Genomic DNA, 22,238 nt, shown 5'->3' with positions numbered 1-22,238 from the left:
AATAGAATTAGTTTACCCTTGTGAAGGTACAAACGGTGGCCTGATGAAATACTGCCCCGGAGAGGAAGAGGAGGGGCGCTGAAGATAAAGAAAAGCCATCGTTTCCACCCGTGCCTCATTTGGGCCTCGCCACGATAAGACTTCCAGCTCTCAGGTATCCGTCGTCGCCAACTAAGAGGCCTGTCATAAAGCAGATAGAAGGACTACAGAATGGACTGAGGAGGAAGAGGAGGGGTATTAACTCATCATGTGGTATAAGAAAGCTTTAAGCAGTCAGATTCCATCCACACGTCACCCTTTCTACATCCAGAAGAACCCGATCTTAAGACACCGCATGTGTCCGAATCGGTAATGTCTTCATAGAAAGACATCCGGGAACACGCTTTGCCTTTTCTGCAGGTTACAATCTAGTTCACGTACTTATCCAACTATGGCGATGACGTGACCTGCCCTACACTGCTTCCAATTGGCTCAGGGTGGCGATGTTGCAGAGACCACCCTTGACGACTTGAGAAACGTTGACGAGGCCAACGACTGCTCTAAATTTCACCGGTTGCTGTTGTGAAGCTTTTTGGCCACTTTTTTAACGTTGGATTTCTGATCACGAGCACAACGGACGACATCTCAGCCCAGCTACTCCCAATTCCAGACTTGTGTTACTGAACCGTTGTAAAAAGCACACCATCCGCCCGAGGACACCAGCATCCTTACAGGACAGGTGCGTGGCAGTAGTGGAGAGGTGTGGGGGTGTTGGGTTTCATCGCCTGCAGCTCCCTGGTTCCCCAATCTGCAAGCTGGGGCGAGGAGAACCCATATGGCAGCCAAGCGTGGCTCTGGCCAGCTCCGGCTCATATGTATGGAAAACAAGGTCTGGATGGGGGAAGTCACAGGGGGTCACGCTAGTCAGAGGCAGCCCCAGGTCCTGGTTCAGGTTAGAAGGTCTTGGTTCAGGAGGAGAGGCTAATTTCTTCTACTTGGCTGAGCAAAGGCCTGAATAATTGCCCCCCTTGGGTCGGCCTCTGGGTAATGCGGAGGTAGAGCGGAGCGTTCCAACACGGAGAGGCAGCAGCGAGGCGTTCAGGGGAGGCAGAAAAGATCGTATCTGGCTTCTATGGGCTGCTCATTGTTTGAACATTAGCCAAATAGAAGCACGCTAATACACACGCTTCAAAATATGTGAGCGCGATTGAGTTGTATTTAATGCATGAGGGGTGGGAAAAAAGCATTTTATTGAATTTAAAAGATATTTCAAACTCTTTTGTATGAAAATTCAACAGACGAAGATGAGAGGAGCTGGGTTCAGCTTTACAAGAGCGTTTCAGGGAGCCTGAAGATCAGACGTCTTCATCGCCCAGGTCTTATTGCTGTGGACACTTCTATTTACTGAGGACAATGACCCACTGCGATGTGATGTCAGGAACTACAAGCGTTGCTAGTGTGTGTGTGTGTGTGTGTGTGTAAGATGCTGACAGCTACAACATCACCACATCCACTTGCGGACCGGAGTAATGAATCTGCCACCACGGCGCTTTCAGATTGAAACCCAGCGATATGACTGGATCTCCAGGTATTCATTAGAAATAAAGATCAGTCTTTAAACTCTGACGGCGGCGGCGTGACGAGGGAGAGGAAGTGACAGATGCTTAAACACGGCGATGGCCGGGGAAGTGAATGTGACACGCTCAGGTGTAATTACACTCGTCTAGTTCACAGCAGAGATGAAGAGGAAGAGGGGATGAAGAGGTAGAGGAGGCTCAGACATGAAAGACTATCCGAAGACTCGATGACGAGGGCTGTCAACCCTCCCCACGCCCCCCCCCCCCCATTGCAAGGTCTCACTTCTGTTTGTCTTTTCCAATTATCAAGGTGTGATTGGCCCCGCCCCCCCGACTCACATCATGTTCACCGCTCTGGAGTAAGATTGAAAAAAAATCATTTTCTTTTGTCAGGAAAATTAAAAAGGAACTGAATGAATTATCACTTACAAATTTCTCTCCTGGTTTCATCCTCTGGATCTAATCAGGTGAGAAAGGAACTTTTCTGTTGGACACTAAAGATTTTAATGCTAGGGAACCTCCAGTGAGGCAACACTGCCCTCTAGTGGCCGATAGGTGCCTGACATCCTCGGATGGATGTGGACTTCCTGTCAGAAAATGGATTATGACAATCTAATTTATTATTATCTCTCTCCTTTGACCCAATTATTTCACAGCTCCAACCTGATGTTGCGTTGACGGGCGGCTCGGTCACACCCAATCTACCGATCAATCAAAACGTCAAGACATCATCCTCCACACAAGTCACAACTGATTCATCAATTATAATTTTAAAAAATGGAGGGATCAATTAGAAGAATATTTTTAAATGGCCAACTTTGCTGGTGAGGTAAATGAACGATCCAGACAATAATTCTGTCAGATTTTATTCAAAGGTTTCTGCTTAAAAACCAAAAATTTCATGACAGTTTTCCACATAAAAAGTTCTGTCAAGGTTCTGGATGACTTTGTGATTCGAACCCAGCTGGTTGGCGGAGAATCACAAGTTCTCCAGTTTTTAAGATCAAACTATGACGGGGTCAACACGGGGTCATAGGATTTAAAAATTAAAAACAAGGTTCCCACTGAAACGTCCTTCATAAGTGGGAATCCCACCGAGACAGGTGTGTCATCGGGGTTTAAAACACGTCACCTTGGTGGATGATGGCGAGGCCCAACAGCATGAACATGATGAGGAACATCGGCCCCATCATGAGGGCCGGGCCGCGGAGGGTTTTACGCTTCAAGTCCCCGCAGCCACAGAGAGACTGTGCCTGAAGCTCGGCAAAGCGATCCAGAGCGTCCAGGAGCTGGACCCAGAACAGAACCATCAGCAGCGCCAAGAACAGGAACAGACCTGCCAGGCAAAGACAAGGGCAGCAAAAACCCATCACTCTTTCTGCTTTTATAGGAAACTCAACAACCCCCCCGCGGCCACGCAGCGCTATAGTCACGATCAACTGGCCCTGATCAGCCGTTTCCAGTCTGAACATATCGATTAGGGATTGGCAGGTCAAACAGATTCCGGATTTCTTGAACTGGACGTAACGTGAGAGAAATGAAACTCACACTGGCGTCAGGAGACCGATGGCCGAACACGTGGGGTCAATCAATCAATCAATCAATCAATCTTCACACCTCACCCTCAGCTTTAAAGGACTATTGAAGATAATTCATGTTCTCATTCCTCTTTGATCCACAGATTAGAAACACTTCACATCGTTTTCAGAATTCACCTGAGCGCACCTGTCCTGCGTCACGTGATCTCCTCATTTTGCCCGTTAATCCCGTTAATCCCGGGTGTTCCGGTCCGGTTCTTACCTCCGGAGAGCTGCAGGGCCGTCCCGAGGCGGACCAGAGTGTGTCCCCGGGGGCCACCGGAGAGCACCAGGAGCACCCCCACGACCACCGCCGCGCTGCCCAGGAGGACGAAGGCGCTCCAGAAGGTCCTGAACACTGGGGGGGGGGGTGATTAGTGGTGGGCCTGCAGGTGGTAAACAACAACATACCGGGGCGTCACACCCACCGGTCACCGGGACGTCATCGTACGAGTCGAACGGGAAGCTGTGGGGGTTCTTCCAGGACTCCAGCGGTCGGTCCATCGGGGGGAGAAAGAGGAGCTCTGACGGCGGCTGGAGGGGGGAGGAGGCGGCTTGATGAGGCCGCCGGCGCACCTGGGGGCTTAAATGCACCACGGAAAGGCCTGACAGGACCGCAGGTCCCTGAACGCACCGCGAATGAGCGTTATCAGAGCGGATCGATAGTTGATTAGAAAGATCAGTTTTAGACGAGGAAGTGATCGATTACTCACCTGCCCCCCCCCCCCGCTAATTAGGATCCGGGAAATTTTATGATCTCATTTTTAGTGGTTTTTATGAGGGGAAAAAAAAAGTTTTGCTCAATGGTTTCATTATTGATTACAGGTGACTATTGATTAGAGATGACTGAATGACTCGTCCTCCTCGTCTCCCAGCAGCCAGTGCTGCTGAAAACCAGCTGCTCCAGGGAAGAAGGTGAAGAGGAGCACCTTTGACCTCTGTCCACAGCTCCAGTCAAACACACCCGTTAACCTCTGACATCACATCTCGGGTCGGGGGGCAGAAATAGTTAAAGATGCATTTGAGGACAAGCGGACAAACAGAAATCAGCGTAGAAACACCTCGGTGGTGTTCATCGGAACGGAATCCAGATTTGGTTGAGAGACGATCCAGTAGAACCGAGCAGAGACGCGTCTTCACTGGGGGGCGCGTGACTCCAACGTTTGAGAAATGTTGAAACAAAGAAGGAAAAGAAAAGCGGGAGGCGGAGGACTCATCAGAAAACAGTTCAGGTTTTCTCCGTTTATTAATCTGAATTCAAGTTTAAAAAAAAAAGGAAACAAGAAAAATCAGGAATGATTTGGTCTTTTTTTTCTTTCATAATTATGTTCCTGAAGCGACCGTGGTTTTTATTATTTAGAGGATTGACCCGACCCCCCCAGACAGACTGACAACACATTGATGTCCTACATTAACCTACTGCAGTAAACATTTATTTCCTCTAAACTGTGGGCGTCGCTGCTCTCTCTGGCGGTGGGTGTGGTCCGCTGTCGCTCTGTCTGAATCCACAGGTCAGGTCCTTTTGCAAAGGCTCATGGGACTTCCACAGCACGGGAGGTCTTGCAGCCCCCTCCCTCCCCCCACGTTGACCTAAGACATGACGCCAAACACGGGGTTGTGGCGGCAGATGCTGGGGCCGATCTCCTCGTAGTCCTTCTTGGTGTGGCACACCTGGTAGAACTCGGGCTGGGGGGGGAGAAACTCTCTTAAGAATTGACTGAGACATCAAAGCTGTATGGGGAGGGGGGGTACTCACAGTAGATGCCAGCATGGACCCTCCGAACCAGACGGCGTACCGCTGCATGTGGTGGGTGATGACCTGCACGTCGATGGGTTTGGGCTGGGGAGGAAGAGAACATCAGTTTGTCTCATCGGGGGGTCAGGTTAGGGGTTAGGGGTCAGGTTAGGGGTTAGGGGTAGGGTCAAGGGGTAGGGTTAGGGTCAAGGGGTAGGGTTAGGGGTTAGGGTTAGGGTCAAGGGGTAGGGTTAGGGGTTAGGGGTTAGGGTTAGGGGTTAGGGGTAGGGTTAGGGGTTAGGTTAAGGGTTAGGGGTTAGGTTAAGGGTTAGGGGTTAGGTTAAGGGGTAGGGTTAGGGGTTAGGGTTAGGGGCTGGGGTTAGGGTTAGGGGCTAGGGTTAGGGGCTAGGGTTAGGGGTTAGGGGTAGGGGTAGGGTTAGGGTTAGGGGCTAGGGTTAGTGGCTAGGGTTTGCTGCCGTCTCGTTTCCTCACCTTCAACTTGCCCCCGCTCAGCTCCTCGCTCATCTTCAGCCGGGCGTCGACCGTCCGCTTCACGTCCCTCTGCATGCGTCGGCCGAAGTCCCTGAACATGGTGGACCCCCCCGAGAGAACGATGTTCTGCCAGGAGACGTGGGTCAGAAACGAGGCGGCGCTGCTCGCTAACGGCCCCCCCCAGCGTCGCCCCCTACCTTGTACAGCGGGCGCCGGACGTCGATGGGGCAGTTCTGGATGACCTCGTCCACCACCTCCGAGATGGGCTGGGTGAAGTCTGGGTTGGCGAACTGGACGACAGTAAAGTCAGACGTGGACGCCGCCAGACGGCGAATCTGTGAGCCAATGGGAAGCGTCGTACCTCAGGGTGGAAGAAGATCTCGGGCCCCAGGAAGCGCTCGTAGCCCACGTCAATGCTGAACTCCTTCTTGGTGACGGCGTTGACCCCCGTGTACTGTTTGACCCACTTGGAGCCGTCCGTGTCGTACTTGTTGAACTCCTTCACCAGGTCGGGGCAGACGTAGCTGAAGCGCTCCTGAGGGGGTATTTGAGCGTCAGACGGGTGTCTGTCTCCAGACACGCCGTGAGCAGCAGGAGGCCACACCCACCTTCACGGCCTTGGCCGTCTCCAGCGACTGCTCCGGGGGGATGCCCACCTCCCGCTCCCGCAGCAGCTGCTGGGTGAAGTAGGTGATGTCCCGCCCGGCGATGGGGATGTGTTTGATGCAGCTGCCGATGACGTAGCCTTCAGCCTGGAGCGCACACGTTCAGACGGGGGGAGGAGCCAAACATGAGGAGGGAGGGGTCAAACATAATGGGGGGAGGAGCCAAACATAAGGAGGAAACACCGAGACTCACCACCGGGATGACGTGCGTGACGCCGTCTCCGCTGTCGATCACGGTTCCCGTCAGCGTCCGCTCCCCGACCTGTCTGGAGGTCCAGGAGGCAGCCAGCGCCAACACGGCCTGGAAAGTCATTGGATTTCAAAACTCTGAATGACCTCACTGTTCTGGACTCCAACGGAGTCACGACGTTAAAAATAGTCGACAACTTTAGCAGAAATGAGGAAGTGAAAAAGTTCTACTTCCTTCCTGGATCGGCGTGAGAACGAATGTCTGTGGGAGGATTCAAGTCAGGTCCTGGGAGGTTTTGGAAACGTACCTGAACAGCGATGTAGAGCCCCGGGACGTTGAACGACTCGAACATGATCTCCGCCGTGTACTCTCTGTTCTCAGGCGTGTTGAGGGGGGGCTCTGTCTGGGGGGAGATGCCAGGAGAACAACTTCAAAACGACAACAAGGCACGAAATGATGACGAGATCATCCTGGAATAAATCCAGGACCAACGGGTGTCTGAAGAGTCCTTAATGAAGACAGCAGGACAACAGGAGACGTCTCCAGCTGTGTGGGGGCTGAGGGAATGTCGCTCAGGCAAAGAAAAGCTGGTTCTGTTTTCAGATGTTTGACAAAATTCCAGCTTGTTTTGCATCGATTACATAAGATTTTCTTTTTCTCCAGCAGCTTCTGAAGGCTGTCCAACTGTCATCAGTCAAAACGGAACAATTCATAGTTAGAATAAGAACAAGACAAAGAGAAGACTCAGGTGGTACCAGGAGGAAGTAATGGTCTTCAGGTTCTGCCCGCAGATACTTGAAGATGATCTGCTCCATGAAGCGCTCCATCAGGTCCCAGTCCTCCACGATTCCGTGACGGATGGGCCACTGGGGTACGAAGGGGAAACATCAGTGTCTCTGAGCGAATCAGAAAAGAGGACCTCATCACGCCCCGTCTACCTTCGTTGCATATGACGGTTTGTCGACCGCTTCGTCCCCGATGAAGAAGTCCAGGTCGTCCACGCCCTTCATCATCCTGCGCTGAGCCTGGTCCCCCACTTTGGCCGATTCTTTGATGGCGATGCCTGGAGGGGAGGGACACGATGTGATGATGAAGAACACAGATCACAAACAGCTGGTTCATTCTTTAGCATGAGTTCCCTCAAAAACAGCCACAGACCAACTGTAGATGATTAATCAATAAAGTACATGTACAGTAATGTATGCAGTTATATTTCAAGATCTGAGAGGTAGTAAAGAACGGTGAATCACATTTAATAACTCACTGTAGATTTTCAAATAAATATCTGGATTAATCTTAACACCAATCCAGAGATTAGGAACTAGACTCTTAATCCACATGATAATAAAGACGAGCTCACATGACGGAATGATGAACTGAGGTTCTGTGTTTCCTGCGTAGCCGAGTTTTGTGTACCTGGAAGAGAAACAGAGCGGATTAACGAGTTAAACCCCAGCTGATCGCTTTGATCGGTTTAACGGGTCCGTTCACGGAGCGGTAGACATGAAAGGCTTTCCCGGAAGTGGCGTTAGCTCCGGGGGCTAGCAGGAGCTAACGGATCGGTACCGGGACGGAACCAGCGAACGAACCCAGGCTGGGAGTTAGCCGCGAGCATTACTACGGTTAGGTTTTTGTTTACCGACAGAATAATCCGGAAAACGGTAGCAGTTCGCTGACGGGAGCTCCTCCCGGCTGAACGCCGCGGCGGGGCGGCGGCTGGAGTCTGACAGCCGCCTGCGGTCACCGGAGCCTAGGCTAACGCGGCTAGCGCCGCGGAGCCTCCTACTCACCCCGTGCCGCAGTCCACGACACAAGCCGGTAACCGACCAGCCATGCCTGGTATCCGTTAGGGAACCGAAGACGAATGTATGACGAGCCGGTTCTGAACGGAGAGCCAGTCGGTACCGGGATGAAACCGCCGCCTGAATGAAGGAGCAGTCACAGCCGACCGGGTGCACTTCCGGGTTCGGTGACGGTTTTCTCGTGCAGTCAGCAAAGTCAAGGGCAAAATGTCGCCCCCTGGTGGTGGGAAGTTGTCACTGCAGGCGACTGCATGAACGTACAATTTATATACTGTACAGTAGATAGAATTCATTATTTATATTATGGGTCATTCTTTTTTTGTTAAGCTTTTTTTTTTTTTTTTACTGTTACAAGGGGGATATATATTGTTGATATATAATATATTGATGACTGGTATCAGAAACAGAAGGAATTGTGTTTTTTGCATGTTTTTTTTTTTTGTAATATTAGAAAACAATTTTGAAATTCAGATTTTATTTTAAATTACTCTTATTATATCTTGTATGCACACACACACACGCACACACACACACACAAACACACACACAAACACAAACACACACACACAGACACACAAACACACACACAAACACACACACAAACACACACACACAGACACACACACAAACACACACACACACACACACACACGCGCGCGCACACACACACACACACACACACACACGCACACACACATATATATATGTATACTGTCTACGTATATATATGTGTGTGTGTGTGTGTATATATATATTTTATTTATTTTTTTATTTTATATATATATATATATTTAAAAAATTTATTTTTATTTTTGCCACAAGCAGGTCTGTGGTCTGTAATTCCATTTTCCCATCATTTTACACTGGTTTCTTATGAAACAAAAAATGGCTATGGCCGTCCTCTCGTCCTGCTGACTTCTCCAGATGATGTCCATGATTTAGATGCCATTAAAGGCCAGACATAATAGTCCTCACCCTCTCCGGCTGCATGGAGGGCAACTGATAAAGACGATATATGAGCAGGAGGGAGCTTTGGGGCACGATTCTGGCTTCAGGAGGCTTTAACATATTGGAGCCAAACTCTGGGTCTGGGAACATTGGCCCTTTGTCCTGAGGCAGACTCATCACTCATGCAGGAGGCTCTTCACCACACCGACTCTCCTCAAAAAGCCCTTGGCTCTGCAGCTCCTAATGGAGACGCCTCCTGTCTCCTCGCTGCAGAGGGAGGCCATCATGAAAGACTGCAGCTGAAGAAATGTTGTTTGCTTCAATATCACTGATACAAAAAAGAACTAAATGCATCTTTAGTTAAACGGAATGCTGAAAGTGAGACAACTTTATGTCTAAAGGAGCTTTTTTCCTTGAAACTGAGGCACAGAGTAGACTTTTTCTGTAAGAGCCTCATAACATTTACACAATGTGATTCTGCTGCAGACGGAAGAATCACCACCCACAGCTTCAGGAAATGGTAGAAACTGAGATATTTGCAAGATTATCCCAGTTTGCAAAGGATCTGGAAATACAAAGTCATTTTCAAAGGATTTCAACCTGGATGGAATGGAAATTAAAAGTCCCATTTCTACATGTTAACATAAGAACATAAAATGTGCCGTGGGTTTGAAAACTCGACGGCACCAGTCATCCCAGTTTGAAAAAAAAACGAGACCCAGACATCCACACCTCCACCAGCTCCATCGTCATTCCTCTTAAAATAATCCATCCTGGGCTGAAACATCTTTAATGATTAAGATTTGATTCAAGATTTCCTGCACATCACAGGTTTCTTTGTGATGTGCAGGAAATCCTGAACCAACAGAAGAAGAAGTAAAGTAAAGTAAAGAACCCAGTAAACAAGCAGAGGTCCCTCATCACCTGAAGTGTCTTCCTCCTCCTCCTCCTCCTCAGTAGCTGGTGGTGATGCTGACTCCTGGTCCTCCTCTCTCGTTGTTTTTCTCTATTGTCTCCCCCAAACAATGGACCCCTCTTTGTTATTCAAATGACTGCTTGTGTTTCCATGGAAACACCATCACGCCCCTCACAAATCAATCACCAGAGATGTCACATTCTTTAAATTCCCCTGAAATGATTCCAGTTTTCTTGCTGACCGCTTTTGAAACTATTTGGTTTCACAACAGAGACATCTGCTCCGTCTTTGCTGCTAAATCTTCTCACAAATACAGAACTTTACCAGAATCTGTCTCAGGACGGGATTAAACAGACTGGATTACACGTCACCCATAATCCCACAGAAGGACTCAGAGCAGGAGGACGGTGGAGGTGTTTCAGACAGGTAGACCCGTAAAGACCTTCGACCTCATCAGGCATCAGTCCAGGAGCCAGATACGTCTGCGGGCCACAGAAGGGACTGGAGTACTCCTCTGGAGAAGACAGGGGGCGCAAGAGACGAACTCCAATCAATAGATGAGGACCTCCGTGAAACGGTGTGAAGGTTAATGCGCAGAGCGTTTTAAACCCAACTGACCTCACCAGAAAGGCAAGTACCCCCCCCCCCCCACCGGAGGTCATCCGTCCCACCTGAGGGGAATGTTAAGAGGCGGGGGAACACAAACGCCCCAGTTCGTTCCTTATTTCCACATAATCCTGATTTATGCAGCTTGTTTGTTTTTATTTGGTGGTGCTAACCGCGAAAGAGGAGCCGCGTTCAGTGGGACACTAAGGATGAATTCATTCTAATAAATTGGCAGAATAATGAGCAAAAAATGAAGTAATCAGGAGGAAAGGGGGCCTGGTGGTTCGTGATGGAGACGGAAACACGGAGGCGTCGGTTCTTCAGCTTTTATTGACATCACGTGACATTTACTCTTCACAGAAGACCAATCAGAACCCGCCATCAGCACTCAGAGGTCAGCCCCCCTGGCTGTTGTTGTTACTGTTATTGTTGTCATAGTTACTGTTGTTATTGTTGTCATAGTTACTGTTGTTATTGTTACCGTTGTTATTGTTGTCACTGTTATTGTTGTTGTTATTGTTGTTGTCCCCCCCCCTGCTCTGTTCCTACCTTCACGTGTGGCGTTCAAGTGAAGGCTGTCGTTCACGGCACAATCACAACGTATCAATGTATATAGATCCAAAGTAAGAGCAAAATATTGAGGAAGAAATAAATCAATAAATGAACATCAGCCTCTAAATGTTCCCAAGATGCCAAAGCGGTGAGTTAAAATTCCACTGCAACATATTTCATCTACGACACAAATCACGTAGGGGCGTGAAGACATGTGACGATCACCTGGATTCACTTGTGCTTGGAGCTCTTTCCCATCTTGTTACACTGATTTCTCACGGAATAAATGTACATTTAAAACCTAATACTGCAGAAATTGCAAAAAAAGCACACACATGTCGTATGCTGCAGAGGAGCATGCTTCACAACCACATCTCTGATTCATAAGGATGATTTCACATAGAGAGCAGCATATTTGAACAAGAAGCGTTGGAGTAAAGAGACACCTTGAGAAGCTTCTCCTCCCCTCTTTGTAGGTTTTACCAGTCAGTTTTTAAAAGATGCAAAAGTCTGGCAGAAACCACAGCTGTGATGTGAGGAGCGCCTGGAAGTAAAGCGTATGAGAGTGAATGAGAGGGAAGGTGTCCATTCTGTAATAAGAATTAAGGATGCAGTCAGGAATTTTTGGTCCATATTTTAAACTTTTGGAGTGACGCAGGTTTGAGCTGAAGGGACACTGAACTGATTGTCATTCTGAAGGGGAATTATCAAACCGCTCGGATTATCTTCTAATTTAAAAGCCTGGGAGGAAAAAAGCAGCTTTAGCCACAAGGCTAGCTGTTTCCCTCCATTTTGTGCTAAGATAAATGATTTCGCGGGAATCTACAATTAATTTTATAGATGACAAATTTTTGTTAAAATGTCAGACAGTTGAAAAAAACCCTGAAAATTGGTTTGATTTTAAACATCGTGGAAATGACGTAAAGAATTGTTATGTGTGAGGAGGGCGGAGCTGCACAGCGAAGACGAGGCGGGGTCCTCGGCCTACGTCAGGGGGAGGAGCATCAGCAGGCTCAGGAGGAGGAGCTCCAAACCATTTGTTTTTGGACTGGTCGGCGCCGCCGAGGGGGCGGGCCTCTTCCTCCGGGGGCCGTTGCAGAGCGGCGTGTTGCAGCAGGAGATGCAGACCGAGTTGAGCTTGCCGGTGCAGAACTGCTGGTAGCCGGAGGAGGCGATGAGACACGCCCCTGAGGAGGCGCAGGATTTCCGATAGTGGATCCCTGCAGAGACGAGTAGGAAACAACCTGTGATCAGGGCGGGGGTTTGTGGCCCCTCTCCTGTCTGCAAATCTACTTCCCCCATTTCTGGACGAGAAAGCTGGTGTGGGAAGTGTTCTATTATCGGTTTGGTTTCACTGATGGGGAGGAAGACGAACAACCGATGTTCTTTGTGAACCTTACAAAAGCTCCCCTTTAGTGAACATCAGCAGGACGGGTCCAGAGTGTCCCCCCACCCTCGTCTGGTTCCAGTCTGTGACATTACAATCTGTTTGTTCCCCCTGAACTGATGAAGACACGTTGTGATGGAGCCGCACAAACACAGACGCTAAGCTAACCTAGCGAGCAACATTGCACCTTTTTTAAAAGTTGGCTTCTTATTTATGTGGTGCTCAAAGCTAAAAAGTCTTAAAGTTGATGCCACACAATAACGAGCTTCTTTTTTATTTCTATTTTTTACTAAAGCTGCTAAACCAGCTAATCAGCCAAAGATGCTAACAAAGACAGCTGAAATAAATGCAATCAAATCCATATTTTACACTTTCCTTCAAGGCCCAAAAGGCTTGAACATTTGAATCCGTGTGGCGCCTCAGCTCTGTGACGGATGAGTGGAATAAAGTGTGGAGCGATCTTTTGTCCGGGCCCTGCAGCGACACGACGTGCTCCATGTAAACGTGAGCATAAAGATGGAGCAAAGACGATCACATGTTGTTGTTGAGGGTTTATGAAGCACGGGTTTCACAATGCGTTTAAGAACTAACACGTTTAAGAACTAACACTTAGCACAGAATAACCCTGAATCTGATACCCTGGAACCGGAGGAACCACCTGAACGCAGGTTCTCCTGCTCTCCTGTATTTACATGTGATCTTACATTTCAAACCACAGGAAACCTGCAAATGACTTTCAAAGCTCTCGTATGAGATGCTGAAGAACAAATTAACTTCACATTGAATCTGCTCACGCATCACGATGTGCCCCCCAAAACAATCGCTCGCTCTTTGGCCCACGTCTTCATCTTCTGCCTCACTGAATTGAAATCTGTCATGTTGGAGCTGCAGGAGCGGCGTGGAGACGCTCCCCCCCCCCCCGGGTTTAAAGTGTCCCTCACCGTCGGGTTTGACCAGCACCTCCTTCTGGCACATGTCCTGCACGTTGACGGTGCAGTTGACGATGAACTCCGGCGTGGAGCAGTCATTGTGCTTCATCTCCTCACACTGGTAGCACTGGATCTGAAGGGCGTCTCCTGCACCAGACAGAGAAGCAGGTGTCATCAGCATCAGTGGAATCACACGGGTAAAATCAGTGGAATCACACGGGTAAAATCAGTGGAATCACACGGGTAAAATCAGTGGAATCACACGGGTAAAATCAGTGGAATCACACGGGTAAAATCAGTGGAATCACACAGGTAAAATCAGTGGAATCACGTGGTTAATGTCAGTGGAATAAATCACACGGGTAAAATCAGTGGAATCACACGGTTAAAATCAGTGGGATCACATGGCTAAAATCAGTGGACTCACACGGTTAACATCAGTGGACTCACACGGTTAAAGTCAGTGGTGCCGGTAAACGTTGGAGCTGAGATGCAGCAGGAACGTTTCGTCATGACGTTCCTCCTCATGCTCGTGTCGATATGAGGAGGAAGGAGTAAAAAGAGAACTTCACAGAACATCAGCGCGGGACCCGCCCCGGGAGCAGCTCGGGTCAAACCCATCCGTTAGTTTTTGTGCAATCCTGCTAACAAACAGACCGAAGCAATTGCTTGACCTTTGTGGTGAAGGCAGTTAGCGTAGCTTAGCACAGCTGCTATAATCAAGAGGACAGAGATCACCTCTAAAGCAAACATCCAGGAGGAGCTGATTTGTGTTCAATGTATTTCAGAACGTTAGAGACACTAAACGTCTGAATACGTTTGTTCCATCAAGAAATTACAGCAAAAGAAGAGAAGTTTTTATCTGAGATCTTTTTATCCAGAATGTTCTGACATGGATCCTGAGCTCCACTTCCACCAAGTTTAATTACGTCACTGACAAGCCAGCAAATAGGCGGGGACAACACCCTGCCAGCTGCTGTAGCTGAGCTAGCCTGAACGTTAACCTTTGACTCCGTTTCATCTCCAGTCTTTTCTTTCCTCTCATGGATGTATTTGTTCACGATTCTCCTTCCCGTCCTCGTCTGGATCCAATCGGCTCGTTCCTCGTCTGATTCCTCCTCGACTCGAGGCTTCACGGGTTCCTCTTTGTGCGGCTCTTGAAAGCCCTGCAGCCCCCACCAGAATAAAGGCCCACTTCTCCATCTTTAGCGCAGAGCGACGCCCGCTAACAGAAGAGTGGTGGGGGTTTGTTAAAGTCCTTTGGGTTGAGCATTCTTGGGTTTTCGGCTCTTTTTATTGGCCGTATGGTGAGAGGTGACATCGTGCCTTCCTAAGGTTCAGTATCGTTTTAAATCCTTTGACTCGTGTTTTATTGGTGATAAATTCACACCATCAGGTTGGGGCGGATGATCTCTGCACCCTGCATGAATCCCTCTGATCATAAAAACGTCTCTCCTCTCATCTCCTATCGTGAAAGCCAACGCTTCCCAGCGGTTTGTGATGGCGTTAAATCTGCCTCTGCCTTTTCTTATCGCCCCAAACCTGATCGTTCATTGGAGAGAGAAACATGTGCAGGAATCAAACGTTAGACCTGAGAACGGTGTCGGTCTTCAGTTGTCAGCTCTGGTTAAACTGATATTTTAGTGTCATTTCAGATGAAGAGTAAAATAATTTACATCTGTTCTGTGTCATTTCAACATCACATCAGTGTTAACGGTGAAATCTGTCTGAAGAAGAAATGCTTTCATTTCTCATTAATTGTACAGGTCGTTTCTGTCTGATTCAATCAGCTTGTCCAAAAGAAAAACATCACGGCAGTCAGATCCAAAACGCAAACCTGCCCTTTAATTCCTAAATATCACACAGGATATCATCCCTTCAGATATATCAGGAGTGTAATTATTAAAATGTCATCAGCTATTAATCGTGAGTCTGATGGAGCCACATCTGATGAAGGTCCACCAAACGCAGCAAAGCCAATTTAATTAACTCCAGCCCAGAAACATTGCCTGGAACATCCATCCATCACCCGACAGGAGATTCTGCTCACATGGAACTTATTTTTTTCGGAATCTTTTGTACTTGAGGGCAAAATAAACCCGAGCACAACTTATCGGTTTCAGGAAATTGCATTAAATCAATTTTCACTGCAGGAAAGAGAGGAAAATTGGAAAAAATCCTTTAGTGCTTCAGGTGGAGAACAATTGCAAAACCAATATCACATTCCCGTGCAGCCACAGTGAAGAATACATCCCATCATATCCGCACAGGTCCGGCAGGAGAAAGACATCGGGAGAGAAACGAATCTTTCATGAGTTTAATTCTCACAGCAAAAATCACAAACCTGTTTCAGCAAAAGCAGCGCGATTTACGCAACAATTTGGACATTTCTGCTCGTTATTCCTTCTTTTTTATTTATTTATTTTTAAAGTTGATCCATTAATCTGAGAAGTCAGCTGGAGGATTTTTATGTTACAAACATGAAGCTCAGAAATATTCAGCCAAAGGGAAAAAGTCAAAGTAGTGCACGAATTAAAATCCTTTTCCATCAGAAGCTGGAGCCTCTCACACCTACCTGCGTCGAGAAGGACTCCAAATAAAGCCGACAGAACGAGAAGACGCATTCTCTCCAAATGAGGAGAAACATCCGACCGGGGGGGCTCGTTCAGACGGGGGGGCGCCGGACGACCCGCCGCGGAGGGAACCCGGAACCGGATCCGTTCATCCTGTACGCACGCCGAGGTGAGAGCTCCGCACAGTGCGCCTCGTCCAGCGCGACTGGAGCCGCAGAAGGAGCGCAGGAGTGTTAAGGCGCACCACGTGACGGGGACGCGTCTTCATGAGCAGTTTGTCTCGACGCGCCGGGGGCTCAGACACGTTGGACAGGAAAAAGTCTTTTCAAGAGGAGATGTATTTAAATACTCATTAAACGTTTCCCGGATTGAGGTAACTTCTTCTTTTTTAAGACATTAGGTCACGATTTAAATTCGGCTAAAATAAGACCAGCGCGTCAGCCCCCCCCCCCCAGCTTTATTTTTCTTGCTTTACAAATTCTTCTTTCAAATGCGGTTGTGGACGAGCAGCTTTATGTTTCAGGTGGTTTCACACTGGTGGAGCTGTCTTCAGTGACATTCTCACGGCATCCCATCATCACCCCGGCTCCTCTGCTCCCACAGACGGTCTGACTTCATTTCATCTCCATGATTAATCACAAATATGCTCCATATCCCAGCCTTCACACAGCTGTTTTCTTCAGTCTGGATGTGATGCTGGAATATTTGCGTGGAGAGGCTGACAGAGAGGAACAGTTAACTAATGTTAGGCTCATTTGGACGCGCAATTACCCCCCGAGGGGCAAATGGTTCAAAATCCCTCTGCGCTCTGCGGATCGGGGCGCAGTCTCGGAGCGAACCGCCGCCGACTGAGCGCGTTAAATCCCGCTGACAGACTGTGAGGAAGACGGTGATTAACGCGGAACCCCTGAGGAGGATCCAGGTTTGTCTCCACACACACACACACACACACACACACACACACACACACACACACACACACACACACACACACACACACACACACACACACACACACACACACACACACACACACACACAAATGCAGTTTGAAATAGGAAATACTTTATTTATTGAGGAAATAGTTACATAAAATGTAGCATTAAAGTCTGGTGTAACAGACAGAATTGCACACGGTAAGAACAACAATAACATTAATAATAATTACCAAAGTAACACTGCTGGTAACCATTTCTCTCGACAAAGGAACCCGGAACATTTAAGGAGAGGTGAAGCATGGCGATCACACTACAACAGCCTGACAGTACAAAATGTGGGTATAAATACTGGACATCTAGAAAAATACACAAGTCCTCTTCAGACTCTCTTCATACAATATTAACAGTTTCATAGAAAAATCCCAACAGTCGGCTCTGTTGATTAGCACCAGCTGGTCAAAGTCCAGATTTGGCATAACTTCACCTAAAAGTTCAAATATGTGTTAAAATAAAGTGATAACATATTTTAGTACTAGCTTTTATTGATGAAAATAAAGATTTAAACAAAACAAAACAATTTTTAAAAAAAAAGACCCCGCCCCAAAAGATTTCTGTAAGAAAAGTTCCAAACAGCAGACTTTAAAACTGGTTGATCGGCAAACAATTAACATGTTTTCTTCTTCCTGATTTGCATATTAGAATCAACAATGTCCATCCTGGTGCTGGCAGTCTGTATGTAGATAACACAGGACTAGGGACAGAAAAGTGAGGTTTGGGGTTCTCTGGGGTTCTCTGGGGTTCTCTAGGGTTCTCTAGGGTTCTCTAGGGTTCTCTAGGGTTCTCTAGGGTTCTCTACACCTGACTGAACCGGAGTGTTTCCTGTGATGGGGAAAGTTTTTCCTGCAGTTTAAATCTTACAATCGACACGAGTCCAGTTTGTTCCCTGAGCTACCACCAACACGTCCACGCCGCTGGTCATGTGCTGCACAGATGGATGATGGGAAACGTCACATCGCCGACGTTCTCTTCTACCATTATCTCATTGATTTGGAAATATTACTTCTGTAATGGTTTCAAATGAACGAAGCTTCGGTTTGCAACACGAAGTCGACGGGAAGGAATTAAGCGTGGTGTTGTTGTGATTGGGGCAAGGCGGGGCAGATGGGGGGGGGGGCAACATCAGCAGACAACATTTAGCAGCAATCGTGAAGTAACACCTCAGGTTTAGTCTAGTTGCCCAGCAAACAGGAACGCAATCAGAGCAACAACCCCACACCCAAGTTGCCCCGCAGCGTTGCCCCCCAGAAGATGCCCCATCTGATTACTGTCTGACCCCCTGCAAACCGTTATACAGTATTTGTTACAGTGCAATGATAAGAAGTTCCCCAGCATGGGGGGAGACAGTTGTGTTTGGCTGCTCGTCCCCCCAGAGTCAGGGTCTGGATTAGGGTTCAGGCTGGGGTCTCCTGGGGTCAGAGCTTCCTGTGGTCCTGGTGTCTGCAGGGGGCTGGGGTGCAACGGAGCTTCAGATCTACTGGAGATGGACCCCCCCACCGCCCAATCAGAGGAAGACGAGGATCGAGAAACGGTTGAACCACGGCCCCCGACGTCAGAGGCAGCCCCACCCCCCCGATACGTCGTTAGAGCCCCACCCCTGCCCCCCTTACACGTCGTTGGAGCCCCGCCCCCCTCACAAGTCGTTGAAGCCCCGCCCCCTGCCCCCCCTCACACGTCGTTGGAGCCCAGCCCCCTTCCCCCCCCTCACACGTCATTGGAGCCCCGCCGCCTGCCCCCCCTCACACGTCGTTGGAGCCCCGCCCCCTGCCCCCTTCACACGTCGTTGGAGCCCTGCCCCCTGCCCCCCCTCACACGTCATTGGAGCCCCGCCCCCTGCCCCCCCTCACACGTCATTGGAGCCCCGCCCCCTGCCCCCCCTCACACGTCGTTGGAGCCCTGCCCCCTGCCCCCCCTCACACGTCGTTGGAGCCCCGCCCCCTGCCCCCCCTCACACGTCGTTGGAGCCCTGCCCCCTGCCCCCCCTCACACGTCGTTGGAGCCCTGACTGGTGCAGGAGGAGAAGCTGTCATACAAGGAGTCACTCAGGGACCCCACCGGATCCACCCCCGGTTTGCCCGTGAAGCCGGAGGAGGCGGGGGTGTCCGCCTTGCAGCAGTCCTCCCGGCTCTTCCCGGGGGGGCCGTCGCCTCTGCAGCCCCCCGAACCCGTGTCCGGATACAGGCTCCCGCTGCCGGAGCCGCTCTGGTTCAGCTTGTTGAGGGACTCCAAGTCCAGGGACGCCGGCGGGTTCCCACTGGTGGGGGTCTTATCGGGGGGGGGGACCGCCTTCTGTGGAGAAAGAGAGCTTCATTTGTTAAATGCATCTCTAGAGTTGGATTGGTTAACCCTCAGAGGCCACCACTGCTGTCTATATTATATCTATATTATATCTATAATATATTATATCTATATTATATATCTATAATATATTATATCTATATTATATTATATCTATATAATATATTATATCTATATATTATATTTATATTATATCTATAATATATTATATCTATATTATATTATATTTATATTGTATTTATAATATATTATATATATATATCTATACATTTGGACTGAATCGCTCATCACGTCTGACGTCTCCGTGTCGACAGACCTCCATCGCCCCCCATCTGGGCTCCTCCTGTTATTTAAAGGTGTCCCTGATGGGGGGGTTGTTGGACATCTGCGTTACTAATGAGCGTGATCAGGAACACGCCACTCAGGGGAAACACTGCTGTCTCTGAACATGGCTTCGATTAGCGGGGGCAGTTCCCTCCTTGATGGGGGGGGGTCAGCAGCGGTGGGTCAGGTTTGGATCGTAGCCCCACCTTCAGGCTCAGAAAGACGTTTCTTTTTGGATCAGCTGTTTCTTTCACGCTTCCTGCTTTAATTAAGTATGGCGACCCCACACATCACCACTAATGACCTACGAGATGAAGCGCCCCCCCCGGAGGACAACATCACACCTGATAGAGCTAAAAATACTTGTTGTTTATGATGCGCCAGCAATTTGCTTATTCGAGGCGTCTCCAAAGACCCTTTAAGGAGATAGTCGGAGCTCGTACCGAACCCCCCCCCCCCCCAGAGGCGTACCGAACCGACCCCCCCCTCAGAGGCGGTGGACTCCTCCGGGTTTCTGCATTTTTCTCCAGCACTTCCAGCCTGGAGGAGCTTTTCTCTGATAGATATTTTTGCAGGGATAACTACGTAGCTGGAGAGTCCAGCCCCCCAGGGACGCTCCAAACACACCATTTAGTGTTGTGCTGCGAGGTGTATCTGCCCCCAGCTGGGGCAAATAAACAGCCTCAGTAACAGTCTGCACCGCTAACGGTGGTGAAAACATCCTGCGGACACACTTTGATCCACTCTCCACACGTCAGTGAGTCACGACGGCGTTGTGCCGCTCCAGAACGCGTCTGACTGTAATCCAGGTTCTGGTCGGATCCAAACACCTCGTGCTCCTGGTGCTGCATCCTGTGGTGAAAGAACACAACCTCTCAGGCGTCCCCGTCCTTTCCTGTCTTTTATAAAGAGAACTCGTCTCTAATGAGCTGTGATCGGGTACTTCAGGAGGACCTGGGCTCTATCCACACGTCTTTTGGGCTTTCTGCTGCCGTGGGAACGGAGAAAAGCTTTAATTGTGGCTTTAATTGGCTCCGAGCGTCACAAATAGAGCCGTTTGGAAACGACAGTCTGTTTACAACTCCTATTAGAGTTGTTTCATTGCTGATGTTGGGTGAATGTGGACGTCATTTAGATGTTAACTGCCAGCTGAGGTGTGCCGACGCTTTTGGAGATCTTTCCACCGAGCTGCTCACGACGGTGATATTTTAGTTATTTATTGATCGGATTTTAGTCTAGTACGAGTGTAAAGTTATGATGCAAAAAATACTGGAGAAGGGTTTCCCATCGGGAAAGGAAACGATCTGGGGGGAAGGAGATGCATTGGTTTGTCAGGGGAACCAGAAGCAGCCACTTTCCCCTTGGTAACAAATATCTGTCATTAATGAAACAAAAATCCACCACAGCTTGTGCGATACTGTTAATGTCTTTCCCAGCCTGCTGCTGTCTTGAATGTTTCCTTAATACTTCCTGACAAGTTTGACAAACACAGCATGAAGACTCTGCAGCTGCATGTGTGGGTGGAGGAACAATGGAGCTGTTCTCCTCCGGGGCCGGAGCCTCAGCACTTCCTCTCCAGCAGTTAATTGTATTCACCTGCCAACTCAGGTGTGAACGACTCCGTAAAAACAAAGCCAACGAGTTCTGGGAAATAGGAACAAGAACGATGTGATATTCAGTGGTACCGAGACTTTTGTCAGAGAATGCTAAAATATGCGCTTGATGCAACACAGAACAACATTAATTTGCCCCAATCTGACCTCGGCAGGCAAATTCTCAAAAACTTATCAAAAAGGCAGAATTGAAATACAAACAGGAAGAAGTGTCCAGAGGTGACGTGAGACTCGCACTAAATGTCAGCAGGGTTTTTTTGCAGCCGGGGTAAAGGTTGACAAATGAAGCACAGCTGCTGAATGCAGACGAGAATTTAGCTTCATGGCGCCGCCATTTTCATCACCGGGGTATTTTAAGTCCGGGAAAATGTCAAGACGTGATGTGACGAGATTGACAATCAGGAAGGACTCCGGGAAGAAGAGTCAGCTTCGTGTCTCACTTTGGTCCGGATAAAGAAGAGAGCGGACGTCTTATCGCTGATTGAATTTGATTTTGGGGGATGCAATTACCAGCGGATCGAACTCTGGCGGCGCAGGTCTGTGTAGCACCTGCAGGGGCAGCGGGCGTATTAGCCCCAAACATAACCAAGGCTGCAGGCGGACGTCTCCGTGAGAACGTCCCACTTGAAAACATGAGGGGCCAAATAGGCAATTGGTTCTGCTTCACATATCAGTAATGAGATGTCCAAACTGAAACCAGGCAGCCCTGCTGACTACAACAGAGTCCTGAAAGGGCTTTTATTGGGACTTGATGCGGACATGTTTTCTTCCTTCCTCTTGTGTGTATTTTTGTGTTTCCATCTCATTCCCTGAAATGCTGCTATTTTTTTTTCACGTCACTCGGCGTCTCATCTGGACACAAAAGTCGCCTCTTGTGCATCTCAATGAGACCAAACCAGACGTACAATTTAAACACAAACACATCAATAAGAAAAGGAATTATTTTAAAAAGTCAGACAATCACCTCAAGACTTTGGTGTCTGGCACTGACATCAAAGTATTTCCCTAAATGCAGAGCTAGACGTGTGTTAGATAACACTTTGGTGTCTGAGTCTTTCCTTTCATGCCCGGCAGCTAAAG

At 48.7% G+C, this 22,238-nt stretch overlaps 4 protein-coding genes across 14 annotated transcripts in view; all 4 read right to left on the bottom strand.

Moving 5' to 3' along the window:
- Window positions 1–2,589: 2,589 nt before the first annotated feature.
- Window positions 2,590–3,785, bottom strand: LOC137591142 (transmembrane protein 182-like). The gene is made up of 3 exons (XM_068308927.1): window positions 3,562–3,785; window positions 3,357–3,491; window positions 2,590–2,892 (listed from the first exon to the last, which is right to left on the bottom strand). Exons 1-3 carry the CDS (start codon window positions 3,635–3,637, stop codon window positions 2,675–2,677), a joined length of 429 nt encoding a protein of 142 aa, XP_068165028.1. The 5' UTR covers window positions 3,638–3,785; the 3' UTR covers window positions 2,590–2,674.
- Window positions 3,786–4,343: 558 nt separating this feature from the next.
- On the bottom strand, window positions 4,344–8,196 carry LOC137591302 (actin-related protein 3). Its single transcript, XM_068309210.1, has 12 exons — window positions 8,006–8,196; window positions 7,576–7,631; window positions 7,154–7,278; window positions 6,971–7,081; window positions 6,523–6,618; window positions 6,219–6,326; window positions 5,969–6,112; window positions 5,722–5,895; window positions 5,558–5,650; window positions 5,361–5,486; window positions 4,890–4,973; window positions 4,344–4,819 (listed from the first exon to the last, which is right to left on the bottom strand). Exons 1-12 carry the CDS (start codon window positions 8,047–8,049, stop codon window positions 4,724–4,726), a joined length of 1,257 nt encoding a protein of 418 aa, XP_068165311.1. The 5' UTR covers window positions 8,050–8,196; the 3' UTR covers window positions 4,344–4,723.
- Window positions 8,197–10,799: 2,603 nt separating this feature from the next.
- On the bottom strand, window positions 10,800–16,154 carry LOC137591505 (ly6/PLAUR domain-containing protein 1-like). Its single transcript, XM_068309553.1, has 3 exons — window positions 15,931–16,154; window positions 13,368–13,502; window positions 10,800–12,259 (listed from the first exon to the last, which is right to left on the bottom strand). The coding sequence occupies exons 1-3, from the start codon at window positions 15,977–15,979 to the stop codon at window positions 12,024–12,026; spliced, it is 420 nt and encodes a 139-aa protein (XP_068165654.1). The 5' UTR covers window positions 15,980–16,154; the 3' UTR covers window positions 10,800–12,023.
- Window positions 16,155–18,883: 2,729 nt separating this feature from the next.
- Window positions 18,884–22,238, bottom strand: part of LOC137591368 (nck-associated protein 5-like) — a 107,158-nt gene continuing 103,803 nt past the window's right edge. For 10 of the 11 annotated variants that reach the window (XM_068309301.1, XM_068309303.1, XM_068309305.1 and 7 more), the window contains one exon: window positions 18,884–19,212. In XM_068309301.1, coding sequence (XP_068165402.1) covers window positions 18,907–19,212 — 306 coding nt within the window. In that variant the 3' untranslated portion in view covers window positions 18,884–18,906. The remainder of the gene's footprint in view (window positions 19,213–22,238) is intronic. The other variant, XM_068309302.1, reaches the window with a different exon arrangement.

The sequence above is a fragment of the Antennarius striatus genome, chromosome 24 (assembly GCF_040054535.1).
Source record: "Antennarius striatus isolate MH-2024 chromosome 24, ASM4005453v1, whole genome shotgun sequence".
Taxonomy (NCBI): Eukaryota; Metazoa; Chordata; class Actinopteri; order Lophiiformes; family Antennariidae; genus Antennarius; species Antennarius striatus.
This window is presented reverse-complemented; position numbering and strand designations above follow the sequence as displayed.